Source organism: Hordeum vulgare, chromosome 5H (assembly GCF_904849725.1).
Source record: "Hordeum vulgare subsp. vulgare chromosome 5H, MorexV3_pseudomolecules_assembly, whole genome shotgun sequence".
NCBI classification, from domain to species: domain Eukaryota; kingdom Viridiplantae; phylum Streptophyta; class Magnoliopsida; order Poales; family Poaceae; genus Hordeum; species Hordeum vulgare.
Window position 1 is genome coordinate 374,413,337 of NC_058522.1, and position 26,857 is coordinate 374,440,193.

General features: G+C 42.4%; 1 protein-coding gene across 1 annotated transcript; it reads right to left on the bottom strand.

Moving 5' to 3' along the window:
* Window positions 1–272: 272 nt before the first annotated feature.
* On the bottom strand, window positions 273–12,964 carry LOC123398659 (mediator of RNA polymerase II transcription subunit 14-like). Its single transcript, XM_045093111.1, has 8 exons — window positions 12,496–12,964; window positions 10,578–11,651; window positions 9,164–9,261; window positions 8,000–8,174; window positions 5,449–6,265; window positions 4,019–4,992; window positions 2,037–3,085; window positions 273–1,504 (listed from the first exon to the last, which is right to left on the bottom strand). Exons 1-8 carry the CDS (start codon window positions 12,736–12,738, stop codon window positions 709–711), a joined length of 5,226 nt encoding a protein of 1,741 aa, XP_044949046.1. The 5' UTR covers window positions 12,739–12,964; the 3' UTR covers window positions 273–708.
* Window positions 12,965–26,857: the final 13,893 nt, after the last annotated feature.

Genomic DNA, 26,857 nt, shown 5'->3' on the forward strand with positions numbered 1-26,857 from the left:
AAAGTTCATGAAAATTCAAAAATATTTTTGAGAAAAGTTTGTTAAATTTGGAAAAGGGTAACAGTTTTTTGGGATTTTTTTGCGAAGTTGAAAAAAATATACAAACAACAAGGGAAAATCTGAATTTGGAAGATGTTTTTTGAAAAAAATCCAAAAAAATCGAATTTGAAAAAAATTCACGCATTTCAAAGTAAAAAATAAAAAATAAAAAGGGAAGATGGAAAAATCAAAAGAAAAAAGATAAACCAACTGGGAAGCGAAAAGAAGAATCATAAGGGGGTTCAAGCAACTTCATTTGCTACAAGTAACATTCTTCTGAGGAATCATAGACACAATTAGGGAAGTCTCCTAGCTTTACAAGCAAACAGAATGTCAGTCCAAGTAAGAATACCATATGTAATGTACACGACGCCTACCAAACCGAATCCATCCTTATCGACTAAACTGACAGCGCCTGAGATAGCTTGTGAACACAACCACCACCACAACACAGTTTTGCTGTACAAAATTGCCATATAAATCAGCAATCTGTCACCTCAGAGCCGCTGTCCCTGGCACGAACTGCCAATAGACATGCTTGCATTTCTTTTCTTTTCTTTTCTTTGGGGCTCTGACATTCTGCTACCCAAGGCCAAATGTCAACACAGCCATCTCAAAGGAACTACAACAAAATTTATCTAACCTGGCTCTAAATTGCTAGTTGTTATCTCATGAAGCAGTCGAGCCAGCCGAAAGCGGTCCGTCTCTCAGCTGCTGTAGACAAAGTTGGAGTTGCTTTTGTATCATCTCAGCAACCATTCGCAGCCTTCCTTGGCCGGGTTCTGCAACGGCAGGGGTCCCATTCACAGTCTCCACTGCCCTCGCCACCTTCTGCTTACATCTATCCCAATCTTCAGACTGCAACCAGCAAGCTCTCCCACCATGGCTCCCATTTATTGCAAGGAACGATATATGGCTGTTGTCTCCAAAAGAATACCTCAGTCTCACAGATACACAGTAAGGAAGCCAGGCAGCTCCACCAGCTACGTTCATGTGAGGAATGAGTGCATGGTCAAGTACAAACGTGAGAGCAAACTCTACTGAACTGTGGGCTCTATCATGATGAATATTGCTCTTAGCTAAAGAGCTTTCTGCTCTATCATCTGAAGCTGATCCTGAGTGATTTTCCAAACAAAGCTCAATGCGAGCCCTCTGAGCAGTTGCAATGTCGCCATGAGCCTGGGAAAACCCCTTCTTCCAAGTAATCAGCTTCAAAAATTCTCTCAGCACCGATATAGGTAATGTAAGCAAAGTGATAAAAGAAGCAACTCTTGAAGCATCATAAGGTTCAGAGGCAACACGCCTACTGAAATAATCGCATATCTCGTTGATCTCGGCTGATGTCAGCTCCTCCTGAGCATTGCTCTGAGCTTGCTGTTGCTGTTGCTGGTGGTGAAACCGCTTAACACTAAGAACTTGTAGAAGCAGTTGAACCCGATGGACGCTAACTGCAAATACATAACCTCTACAAGAAGAAGACGGAAATAATGTATCAGAAATACAAATTGTGAAACTTCAAACTGAAAAGCAAGCAAAGAAACAAGCATTTTCAGTAAATGATCGGTTTCCTTTGTAATTCTAGCCTATTCTCAAAGAATTATGGGTTGAGCAGGAAATAAATAAAACATCGGTACGATACCCCTATATTTAGTAAATATATAAAGTATTTGGACGTAAACAAAAATAGCATATCAGCAATTTAATGCACGGTGAGAAATTAAGAAGGATGATGCATGTAATGTAATGTAATATTTTAAGATCCTGCATAAACAGGATATAGCTAGGAAAGAGCACTATTACCCAACGATAATAAGAGAAAACTCAATATGTTAGATTGCACATAGAAATTTCCCATTACTAATATTCCATATGGAAGAGCGAGCAACAATGATTTACGAAATGAGAATCTGATAATAGACTTCAGTTTTTCAACGAAACAACACATTATTATTATTATTATTATTATCATCATCATCATCATCATAGTATAATCTTACCCCACATAGAACCGCAGTGCAGGCTGCTCTTGATCCAAATTCAAAAGGGCCCCTTCGTTGTCCTTCAAAATTGACCCCAATATCTCTTTCAGAAGTTCAGGCAACTGTGCAAACAACCATAGAACTCCAAGGTACTTAAGAATCCCTCTTAACACCTTCTTGAGAGCTGCCAACGGAACCCAACCACCACCATAGCCACCATCATCCCCAAGCCCAATGAAGGCTGTGTTTAGTTCTCCTTTCATATGAACGGGAAGGCCAGTTCCAGGTGTTAGTCGCACAGAAGCCCCACCAATCCCTGAAGCAAGACCTGAAGAAGACAACATGGCATTTCCTGCTCGACTCAAACTAGCTGCTACATGGTTGGCAACACTAGAAGTTGGCCTGGACATAGCACCACCAGGGGTAGCATTTAACCGGTTTGCAATAGGAGCAGATTGTGGAGCTCCAGCACTAGTATTTAAGTGTGGACCAGGTTGTGTAGCATTCATGAAAGCAGGTTCAAGAGCATTTAGACCTTGAGCAACATGCTCCATTATGAAAGGTCTAAATTGTGGACATGGCAATGACCCGCCAACTGAAGGCCCACCCTTCGGAGGGGTTGCAGGCTGTAGCCAAACCTGATCCCCGGCAAAGCAACGCATGTCAACAGAAAACTTCTTGCGATATATAATGCGTATCCAGTATGGCCCCCGAAGCACGACGGAAACATCAAAAGGCAGCAATGAACTAGGAACAAGTCCAGGTCCACCCCGTCCAGCAGCGGAGAGCATGGCCGCAGTATGAAGAGTATGACCACCCAAATGGGCTGTACCATTTGATGGGGCAGATGCATGATGCATAGTTGTTGCAGATGAACCATTTGCTAGTGGCCCCTGGGAGGGGACATTATTAGTTTGCTTTGACATTGAGCTGTACCCAGTCGAAACTGTTACAGGCATCCGTGCAGGACGAATTGCACCCCCAAGAGCAAGTAAAGGTCCTGCTGTTAGCCGAATACAATCCAAGAAGGATGCAACCTCACCACCATTCACGAAATCCTCCAAAAACTGCATTTAATAAACATGAGAACGAGATCAATTGAAGAAACAGAATGGCCGATGCCTAGGGGTCAACTGGAACAGCTCATTTGACATTACAGAAAGAACGTGTCGAATAAATAAATTAAGTGCTGCTATCCTTGAAACTTTCATACTCCCTCCATCACAGTTTATAAGGCATGCGCGTATACCTAGGTCGTCAATTTGACATATAAAATATATTGTTTAACATAAAAAATATATCATTAGAAAATAGAACATCTAAAGTTTCTAATGATATATTTTTTGTAATATATGCCTCTCATTAAGTTGGTGAAATTGGCGACTTAGATACACGTGCCGGACTTATAAACTGAAACGAGCACACAATTCATCATATAGAATTGAGTTGTCAACCTGTGAAATACAAATGAAATTTAGTCCACACAGAAAATTTTCACATTGTTGTGTTTTGATTCATTATTAGGAACTAAGAGGCTAAACGATGCACTAGAAGAAACATGTAGAAATGTAGGCACTAGGAAGTAGGAACTTGGTTTTGTTTACATAGGAACTTGGTTTTGTTTACAAGACAGCCGCCGGAAATTATTTTGCCATTTTTTCTGGATATATATGTACTTATTATTATTATTAGTATTAGTACAATTAGTTATAACCATATGATTTACAAAAATATTAATATGAACTTTAGCATGTTAAAAGATACTACTCCCTCCGTCCCATAATGTAAGACTTTTTTTGACACTACACTAGTATCAAAAAACGTCTTACATTATGGGACAGAAGGAGTAGTATTCATCTCATGTATGCTGTTTCCAAACATAGGGTAAGGATGAGTTAAAAAGCACTAGTTATAAACTTTGACATGTTGAAAGATTCATATCATTTGCTTGTACTCATCTCAAGTATGCTCTTTCGGAACATGAGTAAGCATGAACGGACCTTTGTGTGTGGCCAAAGCTGGTCAGGAGAAACATGCATCGTGCAACCTTCCTTAGCAGTTTCCCATTCGACAACAAAGTGAACCATTGGCATATGGCCATAACTGAACCAAAAGCTCATTAGGCCAACAGCTTCAATCCTGAATGGCTTTCCCATCTGTTCAGATAACCTGTCAGCATCATTATGGCCTTTATTAACAGACTGCGATTTTATCCCCACAGATATATGGTTGTCATCTAGCTTATCATCAAGTTTTACACCGATCAATCTCCTCATTCCACGAGCAAATACGCGTGCATTGGCAAGCCGTTGTAAATCTGACACAAGCCTCTTAACACTATCTGCATCAACAGTGCTATAAGTTAAAACAACACCATCCGCGTCAAAAGAGATATGTGAATCCATCTCAGATGTGTTAGCTATGCGTACACCAACACCCCACGGTGTTGAGGTGCTTCCTCCATTGAGTTCCCAAAGTTCCTTGAAATGTGGATCATTTATCCTAACGTCCCATGACATGCTTCCAGCCTTCCCAAGGCGTAAGCATATGTGTTTCCAAGAATCATCTTGAGCAAACGGTAACCTGAACCAAAGATTTGAGGATGGTGATCGCATGCCCACTTCTTCGACATACGGAATGGCACAAGAATCCATCTGGGCAGTTAGTTGAGCATGCTTGATGCATAGCGAACAGTGCCTTATTACATGTAGTAGCACTGAAGCATACACAGTGGCTGGAACACAATTACTTCTTTCGGCAAGAATATTTCCATGGGTGAGACTGGTTCCTGATTGTGAACTAGAAGAGTATGCCTGCAAAGTAAGGGAACTCTTCGCCGATTCTGATATTTTTCTTCGCTTATTTGGCTCACTGGATTTCAGTCCTTGCAGTGAAGGGAGATCTAGCAGGAAATCTGAAAGAGGGCGCTTTCTAGGTGCACAATCAGAGCCTACAGTGATGGCCTTCCCTAATCCTGTCAATTGCACAAGTAAGATAAACAGGTTTGTAATGGTAATGTAACTTCATCTAATTTAATAGACAAAAATTTCATAAATACAGGAACTGAGCCTAGATCAGCAGGTGGGAAGTGTGGGTACTGGGTTCATAGTTAAAAAAGGCACGCCTAGGCTCTAGGGCATAGCAAAACGCCTAGCACTTAATTGCACATAAGCATATGCTTTGGTCAGAAAAGTGCAAGGCAGTGGCAAAAGGCCGTGAGGATCCAGGGTTTTTTTTTATTTGCATTCACACCATTTAGAAAGAGCCGCTAAATTTAAACTATCTTTTAGGTGAAGGAAGAACGCCTAGCGCCTTTTTAACCATGGTACTAGTACACCCCCATCGCCCAGGTGCTTATTTCCCATATTAATGAAAGCAACCTAGGTCCTCCTAGGTGATCTAGCAAAAAAAAAAAACTTTGTGTAAATACCTTCAATGGCAGGTGAAGATCGAACCAAATGAGCAGGCAACATGCTTGAAGGGGCAAGTTGAAATGGTTTATTTCCATCTGCAATACCATGCTCACTTGGAGAGCTCAATGAACTCAGGTCATGATTAGATTTAGAGTTTGACAACTTGATAGCAGATGAATTTCTTACAGGGTTAGAGGACGAGAAGGCATTTGTACTCTGTAAGTGCCTCAAACTAGTTGGGAAATAGCTGTTCACACCGACACCAGGACGAACTATTGAGGTATTATTAGCTTGGGCATGAGACAAGGCCCCATCCTGCATCGGTGAAATAGCTCTGGTGCTTATGCCTTGAGGACCAAGTGAAAGAGAGCGCACAGGAGAAGCAGAAGGCAAACTAGAACCATGTTCACATTCGAAGGTCTCATCAACAAGAGATGAAAAAGATGGTGAACAAGCAGGCAGCAGTGGAAGAGGATCAACACTATTCTGAATGAGAAGTTCATTGTCCATCATGTTGTCACAGTTCTCTATACTTTGTAGGGAATGCAGCTTGGCATCAAAAGAATTTGAATTCTTTTCATATTTTATTTTTTCCATCTGCCCAATATCAATCTTGTTTACCCTCATTGCTTCTTTGGCATCTATATTTGCATTAAACTTATTGCTTGCATCAGACTGTGTCTCAAGCAAATGAAAAACAGGCCTGAAATCCTTATCAAGTTGCATCAACAGATGATAGGCATTTGCGCATTGAGGAAATCCCATGACCATCAGATCTGAACCATGTAATATGGCCTCTGGAATCTTTAGAGTACCCTGAGACTGCTCATAAACCTGGAATAAAAACAATATGATTCGATCACTTAACATATGGAGCAAAGAAACATACGTATTCACGCACTTGTACAGGTCATGTATAAGAGAATAGCAATTGCATTAATACAGCCAGAGACAGTTATCAGCAGACCACACAGCAGCTATATAAGGATGTAGATAGTGATCTCAAACAAGTTACATGTCCTGGAGGTTATTTGCCATTAATACAGTTATCCTTGATTCAATCCCACACAAAAGATACTGCTTCGGCAGACCTGATCATGGGAGTCCATGGGCCCAGCTTAAAGCAAAAAAAGAATGTGGTAAATATAAAGAATGTTCTGTTAGGCTTGGGCCTGGCCCGCTGGTAGTTCAAGGCTACGATGTCTAATACAAAACCACACGAACTGTTCTCGGCCTCAAACATTTCTTGTACAAAATAACACGAGTTGCTCAACAGAAAACAACTGGTGGGAGGAGCTGGATCATATTGAAAGGTGGGCGCTTAGACACCATCGCAGGAAGGATTGGCTAGGGGGCTGGAGAACCCTGGCCACATGTGTCAGTACAAGAGGGCAACGAGAAGTGGATAATGCCTCTATTTTCTTCAGGAAATAGACAACGTCTTAAACTCCCTAGACCTTGCAAATATGCTACTACGCTTTTCTTCCAGATGCTGCCCGACTGGAGTCCACTTTCTTGCTGCTTAGTGACTGCACATAGCACCCCGAGTCTATAACATTAACAGTACAGCAAAGATATATCACCCACCTTCTGGTTTGTAAGGCCTGTGTCTATCTCTAGATCATCAATTTGATCAACGCAATATGAGTTATATTATATATCACAAAAAGTACACCATTAGAAACTTCATTCGACTACAAATTTTATAATATACTTTTGGTGGCATATAACGTGTATTACATTGATCAAATTAGCGACCTCAAAATACGCGTAGGCCTTAAAACTGGAAAGGAGGTACTCCCTCTGTAAGGTCTTATATTACTTTTACAGAGGGAGTAGTATATTTAAGTAATTATGTACACACATTTAATTTAGTGCACCTTACACATATGTTTTCCTATACCATAAGAGAGAAGACTAATCCTGCAAGAGGGAATGGGGAGAAGTGGAAATCTGTGGGACCAGAGGAATATGCTTGAACCAGAAAACATCAATCGTACCCAATTGATATTCCATACAAAGTCGTTTCTTTTGTGAACTCTAAACGAATACATAATTATAGAATGCACCCCACCCCCACATATGATACATACTCCCTCTGTTCCAGAATATAAGGTGTGTCCATTTTTGTGAAAGTCAAACTTGTGTATGTTTGACCAAGATTATAGAATAAAATATCGACATTTACAATACAAAATAAATAAAATATGAAATACTTCTTGTGATGGATCTAATGATACAAATTTGGTACTGTAGATATTGGTATTTTTTTCTAAAAACTTGATCAAACATGCACATGTTTGACTTTTGAAAAAAATAATACACCTTATATCTTGGAATGGAGGGAGTATTATTTAAGCATTTTCATGACCAATCAACTCATGATTCTGATATTTTCACATGGCTCAATCTAGATATTTCTAGTAATATAGTTGGTTAAAGTGGCAAAAGTGCAACTGCACGCATCACACAGTAATATTCTCTTAGGTATAGAGGGATTATAATACTGCACCTGCTAATAAAATTCAGAAGTAAAGACATCATGATATTATTAAGACAGTTGACAACCTTGAGGCCAAAAAAACTTCCAGTAGATACAAGCAGATGGAGGATGCTCCTAGTCCTTAAGCTTGAGAAAACCTCAGTCGCTGTGTTACTGCCTTTGTTTAGAGCTTCTTCCCAATCCAGCAATGCAGGAGGAGGTAAGATATTCTTTGGTGATTGTAGGATGAAACGACCACTCCTATTAAAGAGAAATGAGTTGCAGTACTATGAAACTGAAAAAGACCATACTTATACATCACAAGGTATATGCATAAATATCTAGCCTTCATCTGATCATGCTTCAAGCTAAGACAGTATTGCTATAATAGATTCCGGCACTGAAGGGATAATATCCGTCAAAAATTCTCATAAGCAGTACCAAGCTTTTGATTCTTGAGTGATGCATAGCACAATAATTACTTGAACAACATTTTGTAGAACTTGTTTATGAGTAGGGAAGTGAACACATGAATCTAGGGAAACAAGTGAAAAACGAAAAATAACCAAGCCATCACCAACCAGTTAAACTTTCTAGGACCAGTCCTATCACTAAGAAAAAGGCTGTGGTTGCAGGGCAATCAGCAGTAGAAATGCAATTGATGGTATAACCGTCCAAAACTTGATTAAACTGTCTACCATGATAAATCACAAGCATATGCATGGATCAGCACGAGTCAGAAGATTGAGGACAGGCACTGGCCCTCCTCTATCCGCAGGGCTTGCTCCTGAGTTGGAAGAGACTTGCTTGGTAATGAGCTTTTTATTTTGTTACTGTTGTTGTTTAATGAAAATGATGCATGCTCTCTTTTGTTAGATGGAGCCAGTCCTACAGCATATTCTAAGAAAAGGAAACTAACCCTGTCTTACTCTAAAGAAAGCAAACACAACGAATGCTGATCTTAATAAAATTATCGTGCGCCTGGCTTGATAGTTTTTGTGTGCCTCGTGGTGGGCCTCGTGATGGATGCCCACAACCATGAGAGATGAACAATGTGATCTCAGCAATACTATAGGTACAACAGTGTGATCCTACAAGCTAAAAAAATGAGGCAAACAAAGAACCTAATGGGTTATGGAATTACAAGTGAAAAGATTATTTTTTAAGCAAGAAAGGGTGAAGTTGAACACTAGTCACTAGGTCTATATCCAATAAGTTAATTCATAACAACACGGGTAGTGCTGACAAACCTGATATTTACTCCAAGACCAATATACGCTTGACCATATGCCCGCACTTGAAGCACTTCATTTCCACAAAAATCTGCAAAGCTTGCTTTCTCTGTCTTCTGCACTTATCAGCATATCAGGCACTATAAATGTCAGCAAAGAACCAATATATTTTTATAGTAAGTGAAGCTTTGGAATAAAGGAATGTTTAGCTTCAAGATCTGAAGAGTCAAGACAATAGCCACAAGGTAACATATTGGCACATACCGCATAGTGCAACCAAAAGGGTATGACTTTCAACAACAATGAAAAATGACCATGTCTAAAAGTTTCAAACAAGCAACATGGAAACCATAACGCATTTCCACCGATGGTACGAAAAACTAACAATCTAGATAATATTGTTTAATTATGGGATTATGCTACCCAAGTTTAGGGAAGCTCTATTTTTCACAAATGGTACAAGGAAACCCGGGTGTGGTCTTAAATGGGCATGGGCTGGGCCATCACCCCACGGTGGCACGCGGTATCTTGATCTGATATGGTGATAAGTGAGCAAGGATCAGGTCGTCGCATCCTTAGTGGCGTGCTACATCGACGCCTGGGTGTAGTGAAAAGTGAGCAAGGGTTTCTGCATTTGACTCGACAAGTGCGAAGAGTAAGGAAGCTAGCCGAGCCAAGTAGGATCCACTTACGTAGCTGGAACATAGGGTCCCTGACAGGTAAGTTACGGGAGTTAGTTGATACAGCGGTGAGGAGAGGTGTTGATACTTGATATCCTATTCCAAGAAACCAAATGGAAGGGACAGAAGGCGAAGGAGGTGGAGGATACCGGCTTCAAGCTGTGGTACACGGGGCAACTGCAAACAAAAATGGGGTGGGGGTGGACATCTTGATCTACAAGAGTCTCAAGTATGGAGTGGTAGACGTCAAGAGGCGCGCGGGCGGGGGGGGGGGGGGATTATCGTAGTCAAGCTGGTTGCTGGGGACTCCTCAATGTTATCAGCGCGTATGCCCCGCAAGTAGGGCACAATGAGAACACCAAATCATGAGTTCTGGGAAGGCCTGGAAGACTTGGTTAGGAGTGTACCTATTGGGGAGGAGCTCTTCATCGGAGATCTCAATGGTCACGTGGGTACATCTAACACAGGTTTTGAGGGAGTAGTCCATAAAGAGAGAGACCTGAAGGACTGGAACATCACCAACGAACTAACTACGGACAGGTGTGTGTGGAAATTAACTATCCACATGGCAGAACCATGACTAGGTTTTGAGATCTTATGGGTTTCAACTCAGCCTACCTGAACTTGTTTGCCATTGAAAAAAATTGTTGTTTGTTGTTGTGGTGGTGGTACAACATAATAACATTCAGTATAGTACATCATGTGTCATAGAAAACACAAAGGTACATAAACATAATGGTTTGTATCATTACCTTATGTGGTGCCTTTGCTGCACCAACATCCCGCTTCAGGATGACATCTTTGGGTGACTGGGAAATTTGCACATTTTTGCACAATTGTCTCTGAATGTCGAGAAGACGTGTGTGCCTATTGCAAGCAATTGCTTTTAAAATGAGTTTCTCAACATCAATGCAGCACAGATCAAGAGAAAGCCTAGCTTCTTTATCTGTCAAAGGATCAAGTATAAATGAGCTATGCTGGCATTTTATCTGCATGTCTTGCCCTGCCTCAATTTTGATAAATGGGGAAAAATCAGATTCTGCTGGGCCACTGTTTTTTCCATCCAACCAGTAATTCAATTTCAACACAGGCAACCTAAAACCACTTGAATCAAACTCCCCGTCTTGACCAAGCTGCATTACAGCAGCATTTCCAGTTTGACCTATGGTGCTGTCTGAGATACGTTCAGAACTTATTGCTTCCTTCCACCTTCCGTGTCGAAGAACATTAGCCTGCCTAATGATAGTGTCCATAGCAAGTGAAATGCTTAACTCGTGAAGTATAGCATACAGCACAGAAAAGGGATTCTCAGAAACTGCCATTCTTCTTTCTATATCATCACCAAGAGCAAATCTCCTGATTTCTCCCAGCTTAATAGGGCCATTCTTCTCACCAACAAGCAACTCCATGTGCAGTATCCTCCATAAATCTAGGTTACCACGGTAACCTAATGTAAGAAGAACTTTAAATTCTCCATCCACACGAAAAACAGCTATCCCGTCAGTTACTGAAATGTTAGATACTTCTTTGGGTCTTGGAGTCACAAGTACTTTGTAGCGCACACTGGTGTCCAGCTTCTGCAAAGCATGCTTTTCTTCATCTGGAGAAAGTTTATTTTGGCTCCCTATATCTTCTATACATCTTGGTAACCTCTGATAACTGCCTGTAAGCATAACCTCTAAAGCAGAAGGAACATCAAATGTAGGAGCTCGTGCTTGCTGCAACCCCTCATGCATGAAGAACAGTGAGTCAGCTGTTTGGGTGAAGCATGTTTCATGGCTAGAAAGGGTCGATCCAAGTTGCTGACAGTACTGAACCAAAGGAACCTGCATAGATTAGAAGTAACCATCTTAAATACAGAAATTGGAAGTAAAGAAAAAAAGAAGTGCAACACAAAGTTTCCAAGACAAGGATTTCATGGTCTAGTACCAACCAATAGGTAGAATGATGAAAACCCCACTTTGGTTTAGGATGATATTGATAAAAAAACTGCAGATGATTTCTGGATGGAATGTATGGGCTGTTCAATCAAACTTAATGATTTCATGTTCAAAGTCAATTGTGCAAAGGCACAGCAAAAACAGAAGTTTGTTCGGAATAGTCTACATGAGCTTTTATTTTGACTATTCAGTTATAATCTATTGTCTATAAGTAATTTCTATTTCTCCCTTTCATAGCAAAGACTGAATTTGAACTTGACTACATGGAGATTCTAAACTAGGGGCTAGCGTTTAATATGTATACCAGCAGTTACATTTTGATTTGCTGTCCAATAGAAACACAACCCCAACCCCAAAAAAATAAAATTTGAGAATGAAGCACATTTCAATAACGTAATGCATATCTAAAAGGTCATCTCCCAACTGAATATCTATGGATGTTTAAGGGGGAGGGGTAAATGGACTTGCTCCTATTTGAACTTGAATCCAACGAACCTATTTTCACAGAATAGACTCAGATTGCTGGACGAGTAAAGCAAGGAGAAATAGCCGACCAAATGAAGTGCCAATTTGCCTCAACTATTATGATAGCAATGTGAGGATACCAACCAAACGACACCTAAATTCAGAAGTTTACCTATTTAATTCACCGCATTTCACTACACTAATGTGGCAATAAGACTATTGTCTAGGGCAAGCAGAAAACGGCCTTATCACAATCAACACCGACCTGCTGACACCACTTGGCGAGCACATGGAGGCGGAGCATGCGCTGGCGGGTGCGGGCGATGAATTTGAGCAGGTCAATCTTCTTCTCGGAGTCCGACCGCTGCCGCCCACCATAGGCGCCCTTCCAGTCAGACTCGGCCTGCGACTTCTCAACAAGCTCCCGCAGCGCCAGGTAGGACTCCTCCGCCGCCCGCCGCACCACGGACCCCAGCTCCACCGTCTGCTGCCCCAGCTCCCCCGCCATCGACGCGGCTAGGGTTTCCGCCTCAGCTTAAGCTCCCGCGACAACGGTTTTGGGAGGAAAGCGAGGCCACCTCTGCGGGACAGCGATGAGGCGGTGCGCTTCGGGGTAGGTGGCCGGGCAATACCGCCGGCGACAAATCGGCGGCGGCGGCCCGTGTGGCGTGGGATCGAAGCTTTTCGCTTCAGCGCTGGGTCGGGCCCGAACAGAGCGTGCGACCACGCCTAGTCTGACAAGATCACGATGGGCCAGCGAGGCTGCGCGTATATAGCGGCCGTCGATCGAGGTACCGACGGTTAGATGAAAGACAACGCTCAGGACGCAAACCGTCCTATGACGCCGCACAGAACGGGCAGACAGAGTTGGAGGCAAAATCGACAAATTTGACCCCTGAACACAAAAAAATCGCAAACTGAACTTCGTCTGAAATTTTTTCGCTCAGCTGACCCTTTTGTGTGACGCCCGACGCTTAGGCGTCACACTATACTGTGTGACGTCTAAGCCGTAGGCGTCACACCCCTGTCCATGCTGGCGTTCGACCGCACCGCATCTCCCGGCAGTGTGACGCCTAAGCCGCAGGCGTCACACTGCCACTTAAATTTATCGCCGCGTACTGGTTATTGCCGAGACGTCTCTAAGCAGGACAGAGACAGACGCACTTGAACTCGATGCGCCCCTGGAATTGATCTGACGAGGTGCTTCCCTTTTCAATTGCATGTAACATATGAGAAAGATGCAGAGGATGATCATAACAGTTACAAAAAAGATTTGCTATTACAGAGGAAAAAATTTAGGAAAAGAACTCACAAAGCATTTTCTGAAAGAACCATTGTTCTTCATGTCCATCTCGATGACTTTATCCATCAGCTTCCTGTCTCACGCACATACTCCCGGCGTGCTGTCAGGTATTTCCATGTCACGGACATCGAGCGAGTCTAGGTAAAGAATCTGTATTTTACAAAATAGAATAAAATGTGTTGAACTAAGTTTAGTTTTGCAGATAAATAAAAACAAATTGTAGCAATCATTCATATTGTTTTCTCTCATGAATCATGGTGCAGAATGCTGACCACGAGATAGAAAAGGCAGTCCCCTGTGCTGTTCTTCTCGCTAAGGGAAGAAACGCCCTTCTCGAGCTGCTCCACAACGAATGCTGACCACGAGAGCACGAGCACTATGAAAGTTCGAAGGAAGTGCTCGTCCACTGACTTCATCAGCTTGATGGACTTCTCCAAGCTCGCCATGGAGGGCGGACTGTCGACGTCGTGCTTGTCCAGCACGGAGGCGATTCCAGCCCGTACACGATGTCACGGCCGCGGTTCGGGATGCCGAGCACCCGGTGCACGCTGTCGACGGTGACGAGAATGGCCACAGATTTAAGTGGCAGTGTGACGCCTGTGGCTTAGGCGTCACACTGCCGGGGTTGCGGTGAGGCCATACGCCAGCATGCACGCGGGTGTGGCGCCTACGGCTTAGGCGTCACACTAAGTATAGTGTGACGCCTAAGTGTCGGGCGTCACACAAAAGGGTCAGCTCGGTGAAATATTTTCAAACGTAGTTCAGTTTGTGAAAACCTTTGGCTTCTAGGTCAAATTTGTTAATTTTGCCTCTGCTCTCGTCGTGATGGTTCGATCTTCCCCTGTCCACCTACCATAACCATCCTCATCCTCGCACGATCCTTCGCGTGAAAAAAATCACCTCGCATGATCCCTCTGTTGAAAAAAATCACACATTCCAGACCAAACAAAAGCTAGGGAAAAAAACACGTTCTCCACCTTCTCCATCCCACACCCCACATGCCGATCTCCCCAGGCCTTTCTCTCCCAAATCCTGAACCAACCCCTCTTCGTCCACACAGATCTCCTCTTTCAATGTCCTACCTCGAGAGCGTCCTCTCTCTCTCTCTATCTCTCTCTCCGGCAACTACGGGGGCGAGGGGACGCGCCGGCGCAGCCGTCCAAGCATGCCCCCAGGATACCTCGATGAAATATCGTTGGGGTCGTCTGTGGGCTCGACCTAGGGCGCCACAACTCTCACACCGCTTCTCCAACTTGCAAGCTCTCGCAAGGAGCGTGGTTGTTGCGATGTCATCGTGTTAACGCTGGGGTAGTACAGCATGGTCGCCGCCCCTGTCACACCGCATAGCTCGCACCTGAGTGGGATCCTATGATCACCCTGTTCAAAAAGGGTGACTGGACAATCATGGTATAACAGTTCTTGGTGGAACAACACGGAGACGTCAAAGCCTAGGTGGTTGCAAAAATATGAAGTAGGGCATCACAGAATAGCAATACTTGATGCAGAGTATTACTTGGTTCCTTCGATTTGGTATGATGTTGAATCCATATGTGCATGCAGTTTTCTTCATTGACAGTCAAACTGAAGAAGAAGCATGCATATTGGTCGAAGGAATGCAATCCCTCAGTTTAATAGTATTTATTTAACCTTTCTTTCATGTGTCACGGACCTGTATTCTAACAATGCAGGTGCTAATGTGTAACATGTACATGCCTTTTTGATGTCCTGGTAATTTTATGATCTTGTTTTGTCCAATTCTTTAAGAGGAATGGAAAAATTCATCTCAAAGAGCTGCTTCTCCACGCGGTCAACGGTGACCCTGACGCTTCTCTTGTTTGTCAAGGTTCGTGTTCAATGTTTGGGCATCTTGTCCCGCTCATGTTCCATCTCGATAGAGACGGTGGTGCCAGTATTGAAGCGGGTCGATAGCATCCAGGTCTCTCTTTAGGGCAAGGTTGTTGCTTAGTAGGAGTACATCCCAGATGAGACTGATGTAAGCTTTCTTTGAGCTGATGCTCATGTTCTCATTATTGTATTTGCAATATGAAGATAGTTATTACTTATTACTATGGAACGTCAAATAGATATGGTACCTTCTTTGTGTCATCTCTGTAATCCAAGTTATCAACTTTGCTACACTAATTATTGACATATATGAAAAAAAAATAGTGTAAAATGTTTATTGGTTTCAAGAGATTTATTTTGTCCAACAAATTCTGGTTCAGCCGCTAGGTTTAATTATCACGTATTTTCCTTGATATTCATATTCAAGGTCCCTACTTGTGTGCATCCAGCTATTACTGTGACTACCTTTCTTTTGATGTGAACCAATATCTTTGAATATTATCAGATAGTTTTGATCATAGACGATTTGTGGTGGAACTATATAATCTCCGTAATTAGATGAAGATGATGAACACTATCGTTGTCTTGGTCGTTTGGACGATTTGGAAGGAACGATACAACAGAGTTTTTGAAGGAAAATCCTCCCGTTTGGATCGCATAGTCAAACAAATTTGGTGTGATGCACACAAGCGCTATAGGACAGTGGCCAAATATCTTCATAGTTGTTTGTTTAACATGAACTGCTCTGTTCTTCTTAGCTTATCCCATTTTTCTGAACATGGTGTGGGAGTATGAAGCATTTATTTTCAAGAACGACGGTTCCTCGTCGAACGGTGGACATTTGGCCAAGAATGGGGTCGCTCAAGGCAAGAGGAATAAGTTTTCCTTTGTTGTTATCTTGCTCGTATGCTCCTTTCAGCAATAACGTAACAACTTGATGTTTGAATGGTTCAAGGCTGATGCTTTGTGCTTTGTATATCTGTTCGACAAGGTTTATGGTTTGTGTTCCAGCAGTTCCCTTCTTTTCCTACGTAGGTTATGATGAGGTCGTTCTTTTCTTCTGAAATTTGTAATATGAGATTAGATACTATTATTTCTTCTAGAATGATCAAATGCACTTCTCTTGCATGGTTCCAAAAAAATACCTCGATTTAACATTCTTACAGTTTTAATCGTATATAAAATGCTAAGGAACCATACGACCTTTTTGTTTTACAACTACGTTTTTTACTAGCACTTTTACTAGAAGTAGTCAATTTATATTTGTTTTCTGAAATAAGTATATTTGTATTTATGGGCATGCATTTGCACTTCAGTAAACTGTAGTATGGTAATTCATTCTCCATGAAGAAATGACAAAAATGTTGCACCTTAATTAGGTATTGTTTTCTATGTTTTTAAGTAAGATTTTTTTGCACATCTTTTCCTTGATATTCATATTTAAGGTCTTTGGCTGCGGCCTTGTGCGGAACGAAGATATCGACGGCTACACCTGGTTGTTCAAGACTTTCTTAGAGTGCATGGGTGGACTTGCTCCGATGAACATAATAACAGATTAGGACTTCAACATGCGTGCACGCATAAGTGACGTCTTCCCCATGGCAATTCATAGGCACTGCAGTTGGCATATTAAGGACAGTAAAACCGGACCTATTCCGAGCTCTCTCACGCATCCTTGCTCGTGAGCCGTTGATTTCGCGTGTGGGATGTAGATCACCGTCAAATCAATGTTCAGGTCGCGAACTGGGCTGTCTGATGCGCCTCTACTCACGCGTGGGCTACTAACGGGCCGACTGTCCTGGGGGCTGCTACTCCCGAAGCCAGTTTGAAGCCCTCTCATTCGTCTATACGAGTTAACGTCCGATCACGAACGAACGGTCGTGATACGCTTATGGCTGGGCTAACCCCATCCCACCTCCTCGCGACTTGCCTTGTCTCGCTCGTCTCCATCTGAGCGATGGCGGTGCAACAGCTTCCCAAGCTCCTCGGAGCCTTCCCTGGTGCGGACGTCATTGGGCATGTCACTGAGCATCGGATCCCCTTAGAGCCGCAACCACACTTGCGAGGGTATCGAGCACGAGAGAAGCAAGCCGATCCAACGCACGGGGAGCAAAACCGGTGCGAGGGGAGGCGATCGAGGGGATCCAGCGGGACACGCTTCAGCCGATGCGCTTGAGGGAAACGGATCCAGCAGACGAGGGGATCCAGCGGGCGTGAGAGACGGTGGCCAGCTATGTTGTCCTTCTACAATCTTTGCTCTGAAGGTGCATGCAACAGGTATGGGCTTCACTCTCAAATCGCTGGCGACGAAGGGTTTTCTCTCAGATCGGTACAACAGGGAGGAACTTTGCTGCAGAGGACGTCTTGGCAAGGGGAAAGGGTCCGGACCTACATCCCCATGTCTATGCAAATATCACTTCTCTTTATCTTGGATGTTCTAATCTTCAGATTTGTCTACTTTCTACATGGCGAGTAGTATTCCACGACAATCAGGAAGTGGCCACCGTCAGTGTCCTTTTACTCAAAATTATCAATGTTAATCTATGCATGGATGCTCATCAGTGAACTTTGCTTTTTTACTGCTTTCTACCGTGAAGTCCTTACTTTTGTTGAATGTTGACCTATGCTACAAATCTGTGCATATGTTATTTTACTCAGTTTATTCATGTTGCAGGATAGCAATCTTTGCATATGTTATGCCTGAAGGCCAATCGGTCAGTATATTTTCTTCCTATTCCATCTCTAATTAGTGATAGTTACTCCTGGCATGGAGATCGTGCACAAGTTAAAGTTCAGCTTAGCGGGCAATGTAAACTAAAAGTTACATGCAAAGATAATTATACACAATCTGCTAAAAACAACATGCATTTTTATCTAGATTACTGTTCCATCTCAGACAAACATGGTTTCATTCTAATCTGCATTGTGTGAGTATGTAAAAATTTGGATTGCACAATATCCATATTTGTTTATTGTCTCCACAAGGATTTTTCTATTGTAAAGTAGAAAGGCGAGAGGAGGATGTTGTGCTTAATGTGAATCAACATCAGTTATTTATTTATTTTGTAATTGTTTATTTCCCTTGTCATGATTTTTTTAACTAAATCCATTTTGATATTTTCCTCAAACAGGTTCCAAAACGATGACTTCATCTACTCTTTCCTAATGTATGGTATTCACTTTGGATCGATGGGAAACTTAAACTTCTGAAGGATCCTTATCAACTATTAGAGAGGTAAATATGAGCTTCACTCGCTGATTTTCTGTCTGCTACTTGTTGTAACTACTCTGCACATTACTCAATGAGGCTTTGCTGCATCGTCGGTTGGGGCTCTGCATCTCCTGTCAATGGATACACCTGGTGTCAACCCTTTTGCTCTGCTCCTGTATGTATGACCTAAGTTGGTCATCATCTTCTGGTGGAACCCTATGATAGTACTCCATCCATTCTGTAGTGAAATATTACCTGTTGAAGGTGTTGTATTTCGTGCAGGTTGCAGCTTTTAGCTATGGTGGTTTATAATTCTTCTCCCGTGTTGGCAAATAGTTGATGTGTCAACATGTTTTCTAAGACAATATTGATGTAGATTATCGTCTGTTTCGTTTACTGTCAAACATATATTCTTTATCTACCCAAACTTAACTTTATTTTCACAAGCCCATGCATTAAAAAAATTCCTATCATCCAACTGAAAAAAATTCATGGGCGCTGCAACACGCGCCATCAATGTTCTAGTAATTAAGAAGGCAAAAGAGATAGTAGGACCATTATTTGTTGATCGTCCAGAATTGCACAAGGCTTTCGAGTTGTGTGTCAACCACAACTTGACTGTGGAAGAGTTTGAACGGATCTAGACAAATATGATTGAAAAGTACCAACTTCAGGAGAATGAGACACTACAGAACATGTGGGAGAAGCAGATGTATTGGGTGCGAGCCTACTTTATGCAGTGCTTCTTCCCATTCCTACAAACTACGCAGTGTAGTGAGTGTTTCAATGCTGTTTTGAGGCGTTAGGTGAGCCCCGACAACTCATTGCTGCAATTTTCTAAGCAGTATTCAGCTCTGCAACAGAAAATATTGGGATCAGAGCTACAACAAGAAGCAAACACAACCCTTAAGCAGCCTAAATTTCTCACATACTTGTCAATGAAAAGGCAAATGAGCAAAATATACACAAATAATATCTTTTTCGAGTAAGTATTTTGCTCGCATGGTCCCTTGTTGACAAAAGAATGGCAGAATGCGATCACGACCATAATTAAATGAAACTAAAAATGTGAAATAAACATCAAAGAAATCATTTTGGCTTTCGAAAAAAGAGTGTTCCAATAACATAATGAAGTATCGTAGATGATCGAACAAAGTTGCCATGCTGGAATGAACAATGTTGGAAGCATGGAAAAGTGTAGTGCAAAAAAATGTGGCTAGATAGCGGACAACAATAATAGTTGCTGATGTCAACTGTTCTTCCCCTTGCAACAACACCAGAAGAATGCTGCTAGCACTCTCCGGCAATCGAAACTAGAAGAATGTTGTTGACGGCCCACCAATGCGTGGGATCGTAGCTGTTTTCGAGGGTAGAGTATTCGACCCAAACTTGTTGGTACGCCTATAGGAGGTGAGAGGATACTCTAAAGTATTAGCAGCTGAATATGTCAGATTCAACCACACCTGAAATATTAGTATCTGCAAGCAAAGTAGTAACAGCGAAATAGTATGATAACAACGGTGTCAGAAACAATATGTTAAAACGACAGACTATTTCTAACAATTGTATCAATGGCGCCAAGTTGCCTCATTGACGGAAATTGTCAGTTCCTGTCAACGACCAGCGAACCAAAATTGTAGCACGTAGCAGCAGTGTAACGACCAATAGCAGCGGCAAGGAAAAGCAGTAGTGACAGCAGTAGCAGAGCAAGACAAGTAACAACAGTAGCAACAATAGTAACAGCAGCAGAGCAAGACAAGTAACAACAGTAGCAACAGTAGGACAAACTCGTAGGCAATGGGTCGATGATTTGTTTGGATGATATTCATCATGCAACAGTTATAACACAGAGAGATATGTGGCTAGCTCCCGTTCATCAATGTGATGTAGGCATGCATTCCGTGTGTCGTCATACGTGCTTAGGGAAAAGAACTTGCATGACATCTATTGTCCATCCCTCCCGTGGCAGCGGGGTCCAAAAGGAAACTACGGGATATTAAGGTTCTCCTTTAATAAAGAACCGGACCAACGCATTAGCACTTGGTGAACACATGAACTCCTCAAACTATGGTCATCACCGGGAGTGGTTCCGGTTATTGTCACTCCGAGGTTGCCGGATCATAACACATAGTAGGTAACTACAACTTGCAACATCGGATCTAAAACACACATATATTGGTGACAACATAATAATTTCAGATCTGAAATCATGGCACTCAGGCCCTAGTGACAAGCATTAAGCATGTCAAAGTAGTAGCAACATCAATCTCATAACATAGTGGATACTAGGGATCAATCCCCATCAAAACTAACTCGATTACATGATAGATCTCATCCTACTCATCACCGCCCAGCGAGCCTACGAATAGATTACTCACGAACGACGAAGAGCTTCATGGAATTGGAGAGGGAAGAAGGTTCATGATGACGATGGCGACGATTTCCCCTCTCCGGAGCCCAAGACGGACTCCAGATCTGCCCTCCAGATGAAGAACAGGTGGTGGCGGCGACTCCGTATCGCAAACGCGACGACAACTTCTCTTTCTATTTTTTCTGGGACGAAAGAGAACTTATAGAGCTGGAATTGGGGGCGGAAGAGCCGTGTGGGTCCCACAAGCCTGCCCACCGCCACTAGGGGGTGGTGGCGGAGCCAGGGCTTGTGGCCCACTGGCCCACCCCCTCAGGTGGGCGCAGATATTTTTCATATTTTCCAAAAATGCTCCCCGTAAATTTTCAGGACGTTTGGAGAACTTTGATTTCTGCACAAAAATAACACCAAGGCAATTCTGCTGAAAACAGCGTCAGTCCAGGTTAGTTCCATTCAAATCATGCAAATTAGAGTCCAAAACAAGGGCAAAAGAGTTTGGAAAAGTAGATACAATGGATACATATCAACTCCCCCAAGCTTAAAACCTTGCTTGTCCTCAAGCAACTCTGTTGAAAAACTGAGAGAGAAAGAAAAACTTTGACAAACTCTGTTTGATCTTGTTGTTGCAACTATGTATAACTCATAACCAGAATTTCAGCAAGATCACAAGTTAACCACATAAGCAAATGACACAAAGGTCTCACTGTAAACTAATATCAATGGCATAATCAGCTAACGAGCAAATAATAATGAGTTTCAAATACCAAAACTTCAATCAAAACAAGCATGAAGCAATATGAACAGGTGGTATCTCGCTAGCTCTTTCTGAGACCGCAAAACATAAATGCAGAGCACTTTCAAAGATCAAGGGCTGACTAAACATTGTAATTCATAGCAACGAAGATCCAGTCATAGTCATACTCAATATCAATCTAAAGCAAAGCATAAAAATGAGAGAGGTGCTCTCTAATTGGTGCTTATAAAAGAAGAGGATGACTCAACAGGAAAATAAATAGACAGGTCCTTCGCAGAGGGAAGCATTGATTTGCAGAGGTGCCAGAGCTCAAGCTTTGAAAATAGAGATAATAATTTTGGGTGGCATGCTTTCATTGTCAATGCAATGACCAAGAGTTCTCAATATCTTCCATGCTACTCATGCTATAGGCAGTTCCCAAACAGAAAAGTAAAGTTTTAACTCCCCCACCACCAATCAATCACACTCCACGGCTAGCCGAATCCTCGGGTACCGTCCATACTAACATCAATCCAGGGGGAGTCTTGTTTTACAGTTATGTTTTCGATTTAAGCGTGGAATAGGGCATTCCAATTACCGGCCCCTTTCTCGTGAATGACAATGAATAAACACATGTCGAGGATAACACTCCTAGCATGGAAGATACCAATAGCCCCTGTCACCAGATGAGCGGTTCGGGCATGCAAAACAGATTATTTCTTGAAGGTTTAGAGAATGGCACATGCAAATTTACTTGGAACGGCAGGTAGATACCGCAAATAGGTAGGTATGGTGGACTCTCATGGAGAAACTTTTGGGTTTATGGAAGTGGATGCACAAGCAGTATTCCGCTTAGTACAAGTGAAGGCTAGCAAAAGACTGGGAAGCGACCAACTAGAGAGCGACAACAGTCATCAAGATGCAATGAGTTTGACTAACAATAAATGCAAGCATGAACAGGATATAAATCACCATGAACACGAACATCATAGAGGCTATGTTGATTTTGTTTCAACTACATGCATGAACATGCGCCAAGTCAAGCCACTTGAAACATTCAAAGGAGAATACCATCCTATCATACTACATTATAGTCATCTCAAAATCTATGTTGGCATTCAAGACAAACCATTATAAACTCTCAGCTAAATAAGCATGGCATCAGAAGCTATGATCTCTAAGTTATCATTGCAAATATGGTTCTCTCACAACAAAGCTAAATCTGGGTCGACAAGCTAGTCATATTTACAAAAACAAAATAGATAGAGTTCATACCAGCTTTTCGGTCTCAGTAACTTCATCATATATCATCATTATTGCCTTTCACTTGCACGATCGAACGATGTGAACAATAATAAGCACATTGGACTAAGCTGAATCTACAGGCAAACACAAAGGAGAAGACAAAGTAATATGGCTCTTTGAAAGCTAAACATGTAAGCATGCAAGAACCACTAAACATTGTGACCAATATCTTCTACCTTGACCCAAAGAAAAAGAAAACTATTTACACGAGAAAGCTCCCAACAAGCAAAAGAAGAAAGAAAAATCTTTTTGGGTTTTCTCAAAAGGACACAAAACAAGAAAACAAGAAAACGAAAATAAACTAGCATGGATTATACAGTAGCAAAGTGTAAACACCGGCTAACAAAGTGAAAGCATAAGCATGAATGTAAAGTCGGTGAGAACACGTACTCCCCCAAGCTTAGGCTTTTGGCCTAGCTTGGTCTACTCCCATGGATGGTCCTGGAGAAACCCAAAATCATAATGGGTGTTATACGGGAGTGCTGCAGCCACTGCCTGAATAGCTGCCTCACGAAGTCGAGCAGCAGTCGCCTCCCTCTCATACTCATGTGCCTCTCCTATGGTTATGTAGTATCTTCGTTTTACCTGAAAGTCAAAGAAAGCAGGAGCAGGAAGGGTAATATGGAAAACACGCTGCCGGTTAAATATCAAGCGGTATAGGAGGGATCCATGATCTCTCTCAAGGAACTGGTAGCATGTTAGAGCGACACGATCAAGGTAGGTTGTATGGAGAGGAGGGTCTTCTAGACGGATGGATACTCCAAGAAAATTTGCTAAGTGTGTAGCATAAACTCCACCAAAGAAATCCCCCTCACTGGCATTTTTATTCAGCCTCCTTGCTATTATAGCTCCCATATTGAAGCTCTTGTCACCTGTTACTGCGCTCTTAAGGATACTAAAGTCGGAAGCACATGGGTGACAATGTGCACCCTTGCCGTTAATGCACCTACCTATGAAGAGGGCAAGGTAGTGCAAGGCAGGGAAATGGATGCTTCCTATGGTGGCTTGCGTGATATCTCTGGTTTCTCCAACAGTTATACTAGAGACAAAGTCTCTGACCGAAGACTTAGAAGGATCATTAATACTACCCCCGTCGGGTATCCTTGCAAATCCTATTGAAATCCTCCAAATCCACGGTATAGGATTTATCGTACAGATCAAACAGTATGGATGAGTCAGGGCCAACTGAAAATTTAAATCTACGCACGAAAGAGGCACTGAGCATAGCATACTGTACACATTTATCTGAGAGGAACTCTTCAAACCCGGCATTGCGGACAAGTGTATCAAACTCATCCTTGAAACCTGCTTCGATCATGAACTCATCGGAAGGCCATTCACATGGTTGTACCGGTGCGTCCCTTAGTTGAAAAGGTTCGGGCTCCCGAAAAGAAAGACGAGGACCCTTCTTACTTGAGGAACCACCATGAAACTTCCTCCTGAACATAATTTCCTTTTGCTGAATTTTTTTAAGTTCAAGAGAAAAGTGAATGAAGACCATCCATACCTTGTAGCGACTACTCATACCAGTGCCTAGAGACCGTATCACGCGCTAAAACTACTTGGGACCAGCTAAAATCAACCTTTCAAGCTCAAGAACAGGGTCACCAAGGTAGCAAGAATACACGAAGGATAAAGCACTAGAGCAAAAACTAATTGGACCAATGGAGGAGTCACTTACCAAGGAGTAATTTCCCCAAAATGGTTCGAAGAATGGTGCTTTGAGCAAGGAGATCGAAAATCACAACCAAATGAGCAAGAACACGGGTTTGAGCTGCGAAACAATTTTTTCTGGAGGTGGAAGAAGAGGCTGGGAGCTGGAATGAGTGGAAGGGGTACCTGTGGGACCCACAAGCTTGCACTCCGCCACCAGGGGGCAGGTGGCGGTGGAAGGGCTTGTGGCCCACTGGTCTAGCCCCCAGGCCAGCTCTTAGGCCCAGTAATTTTCAAAAATTCCAGAAAAAATCATACTAAATTTTCAGGACCATCGGAGAACTTCTATTTTCGAGGTATTTTTCTCCGGGACGCTAAAACAGAAAACAGGAAAAACTAAACTAATTCTATCATTTTTCTTCTAAGCAAAAGAAAATGAAAGCTTAAAACAGAGGTATGTGACTCTTTGATTCATCCGTTTCATGGTCATCGAAAGAAATCTGTCAATGGGATTGATCAAGTCCTCATGACAAAACCTTCTCGAATCGCAAGAGAGAACGGAGAATTTTTGAATAGCCACTAAGTCACCTCAATGGGGATATGTATCTCCCCAACAAGCAAATCATACTTCATCTTGACACGAGGAATAGGGCATTCAAAGCTCCCAATAAGAATCGATGAAGTCTTTTCGATAGCATTGATGCAATGTACTGGATATCGTTTCTTCGGAAAGTGCACGGTGTTCTCATTACGGTTGATGTGGAAAGTGACATTGCCTTTGTTGCAATCTATAACAGCCCCTGCAGTGTTTAAAAAGGGTCTTCCGAGGATGACAACCATGGCATCGTCCTCGAGAATATCCAAGATAACAAAGCCTGTTAAGATAGTGGTGTTAGCAACCACAACAGGCACATCCTCGCAAATGCCGATAGGGAAAGAAGTTGATTTGTCGGCCATTTGCAGAGAAATTTTAGTGGGTGTCAACTTATCCAATTCAAGTCTACGATAAAGAGAGAGCGGCATAACACTAACACCGGCTCCAAGGTCACATAAGGCAGTTCTTACGTAGTTTCCTTTAATGGAGCAAGGTATAGTGGGCACTCTGGGATCACCAAGTTTCTTAGGAGTTCCACCTTTGAAAGTGTAATTGGCAAGCATGGTGGAGATCTCAAGATCTGATATCTTCCGTTTATTAGTCACGATATCTTTCTTGTACTTGGCATACAGAGACATCTTGAGCATATTAGTTAACCGTATCTGCAGAAAGATGGGTCTTATCATCTCAACGAAGCGCTCAAAATCCTCATCATGCTTTTTCTTGGATGGCTTAGGAGGGAAGGGCATAGGTCTCTGAACCCATGTCTCCCTTTCTTTACCATGCTTCCTAGCAGTGAAGTCATTCTTATCGTATTTCTTAGGTTGTGGGTTATCTGTTGTTTGGCAACAAAGTTGTCAAATTCATCAAAGCATAGGCTAGCAGGTTTGTCAAAAGGAATATCACTCTCATCAAACCTACGCAGAGAATTCACTTCTACTACCTGTATCGGGTTATCGAGACCATGGATCTTTTCGATAGGTGGTAGATTTTTGACATCTTCAGATATAATGCCTTTCTCTTGCATAGATTTCTTGGCTTCTTGCATATCTTTGGGACTGAGGAATAGAATACCTCTTTTCTTTGGAGTTGGCTTAGGAGGTGGTTCGGGAATAGCCCAAGCATTATCGTTGATCAAGATGTTATTCAGTAGAGTCTTAGCTTGTTCTACAGTTCGTTCCGTAAAAACACAACCGACACAACTATCTAGGTGATCTCTAGAGGCATCGGTAAGTCCGTTATAGAGTATATCAAATATCTCGTTCTTCTTAAGAGGGTGATCAGGCAAAGCATTTTGTAGCTGGACGAGCCTCCCCCAAGCTTGTGGAAGACTCTCTTCTTGGAGTTGAGCAAAGTTGTATATTTCCTGCAAGGCAGCTTGCTTCTTATGGGCAGGGAAATATTTCTCGCAGAAGTAATAGACCATCTCCTGGGGACTACTCACACATCCAGGAGCAAGAGAGGTGAACCAGGCTTTAACATCATCCTTTAGAGAGAAAGGGAACACCTTAAGGATATAGTAGTGACGGATCTTCTCCTCATTAGTGAAAAGGGTGGCTATATCATGTAGTTTGGCAAGATGGGCTACGACCGTCTCAGACTCATAACCGTGAA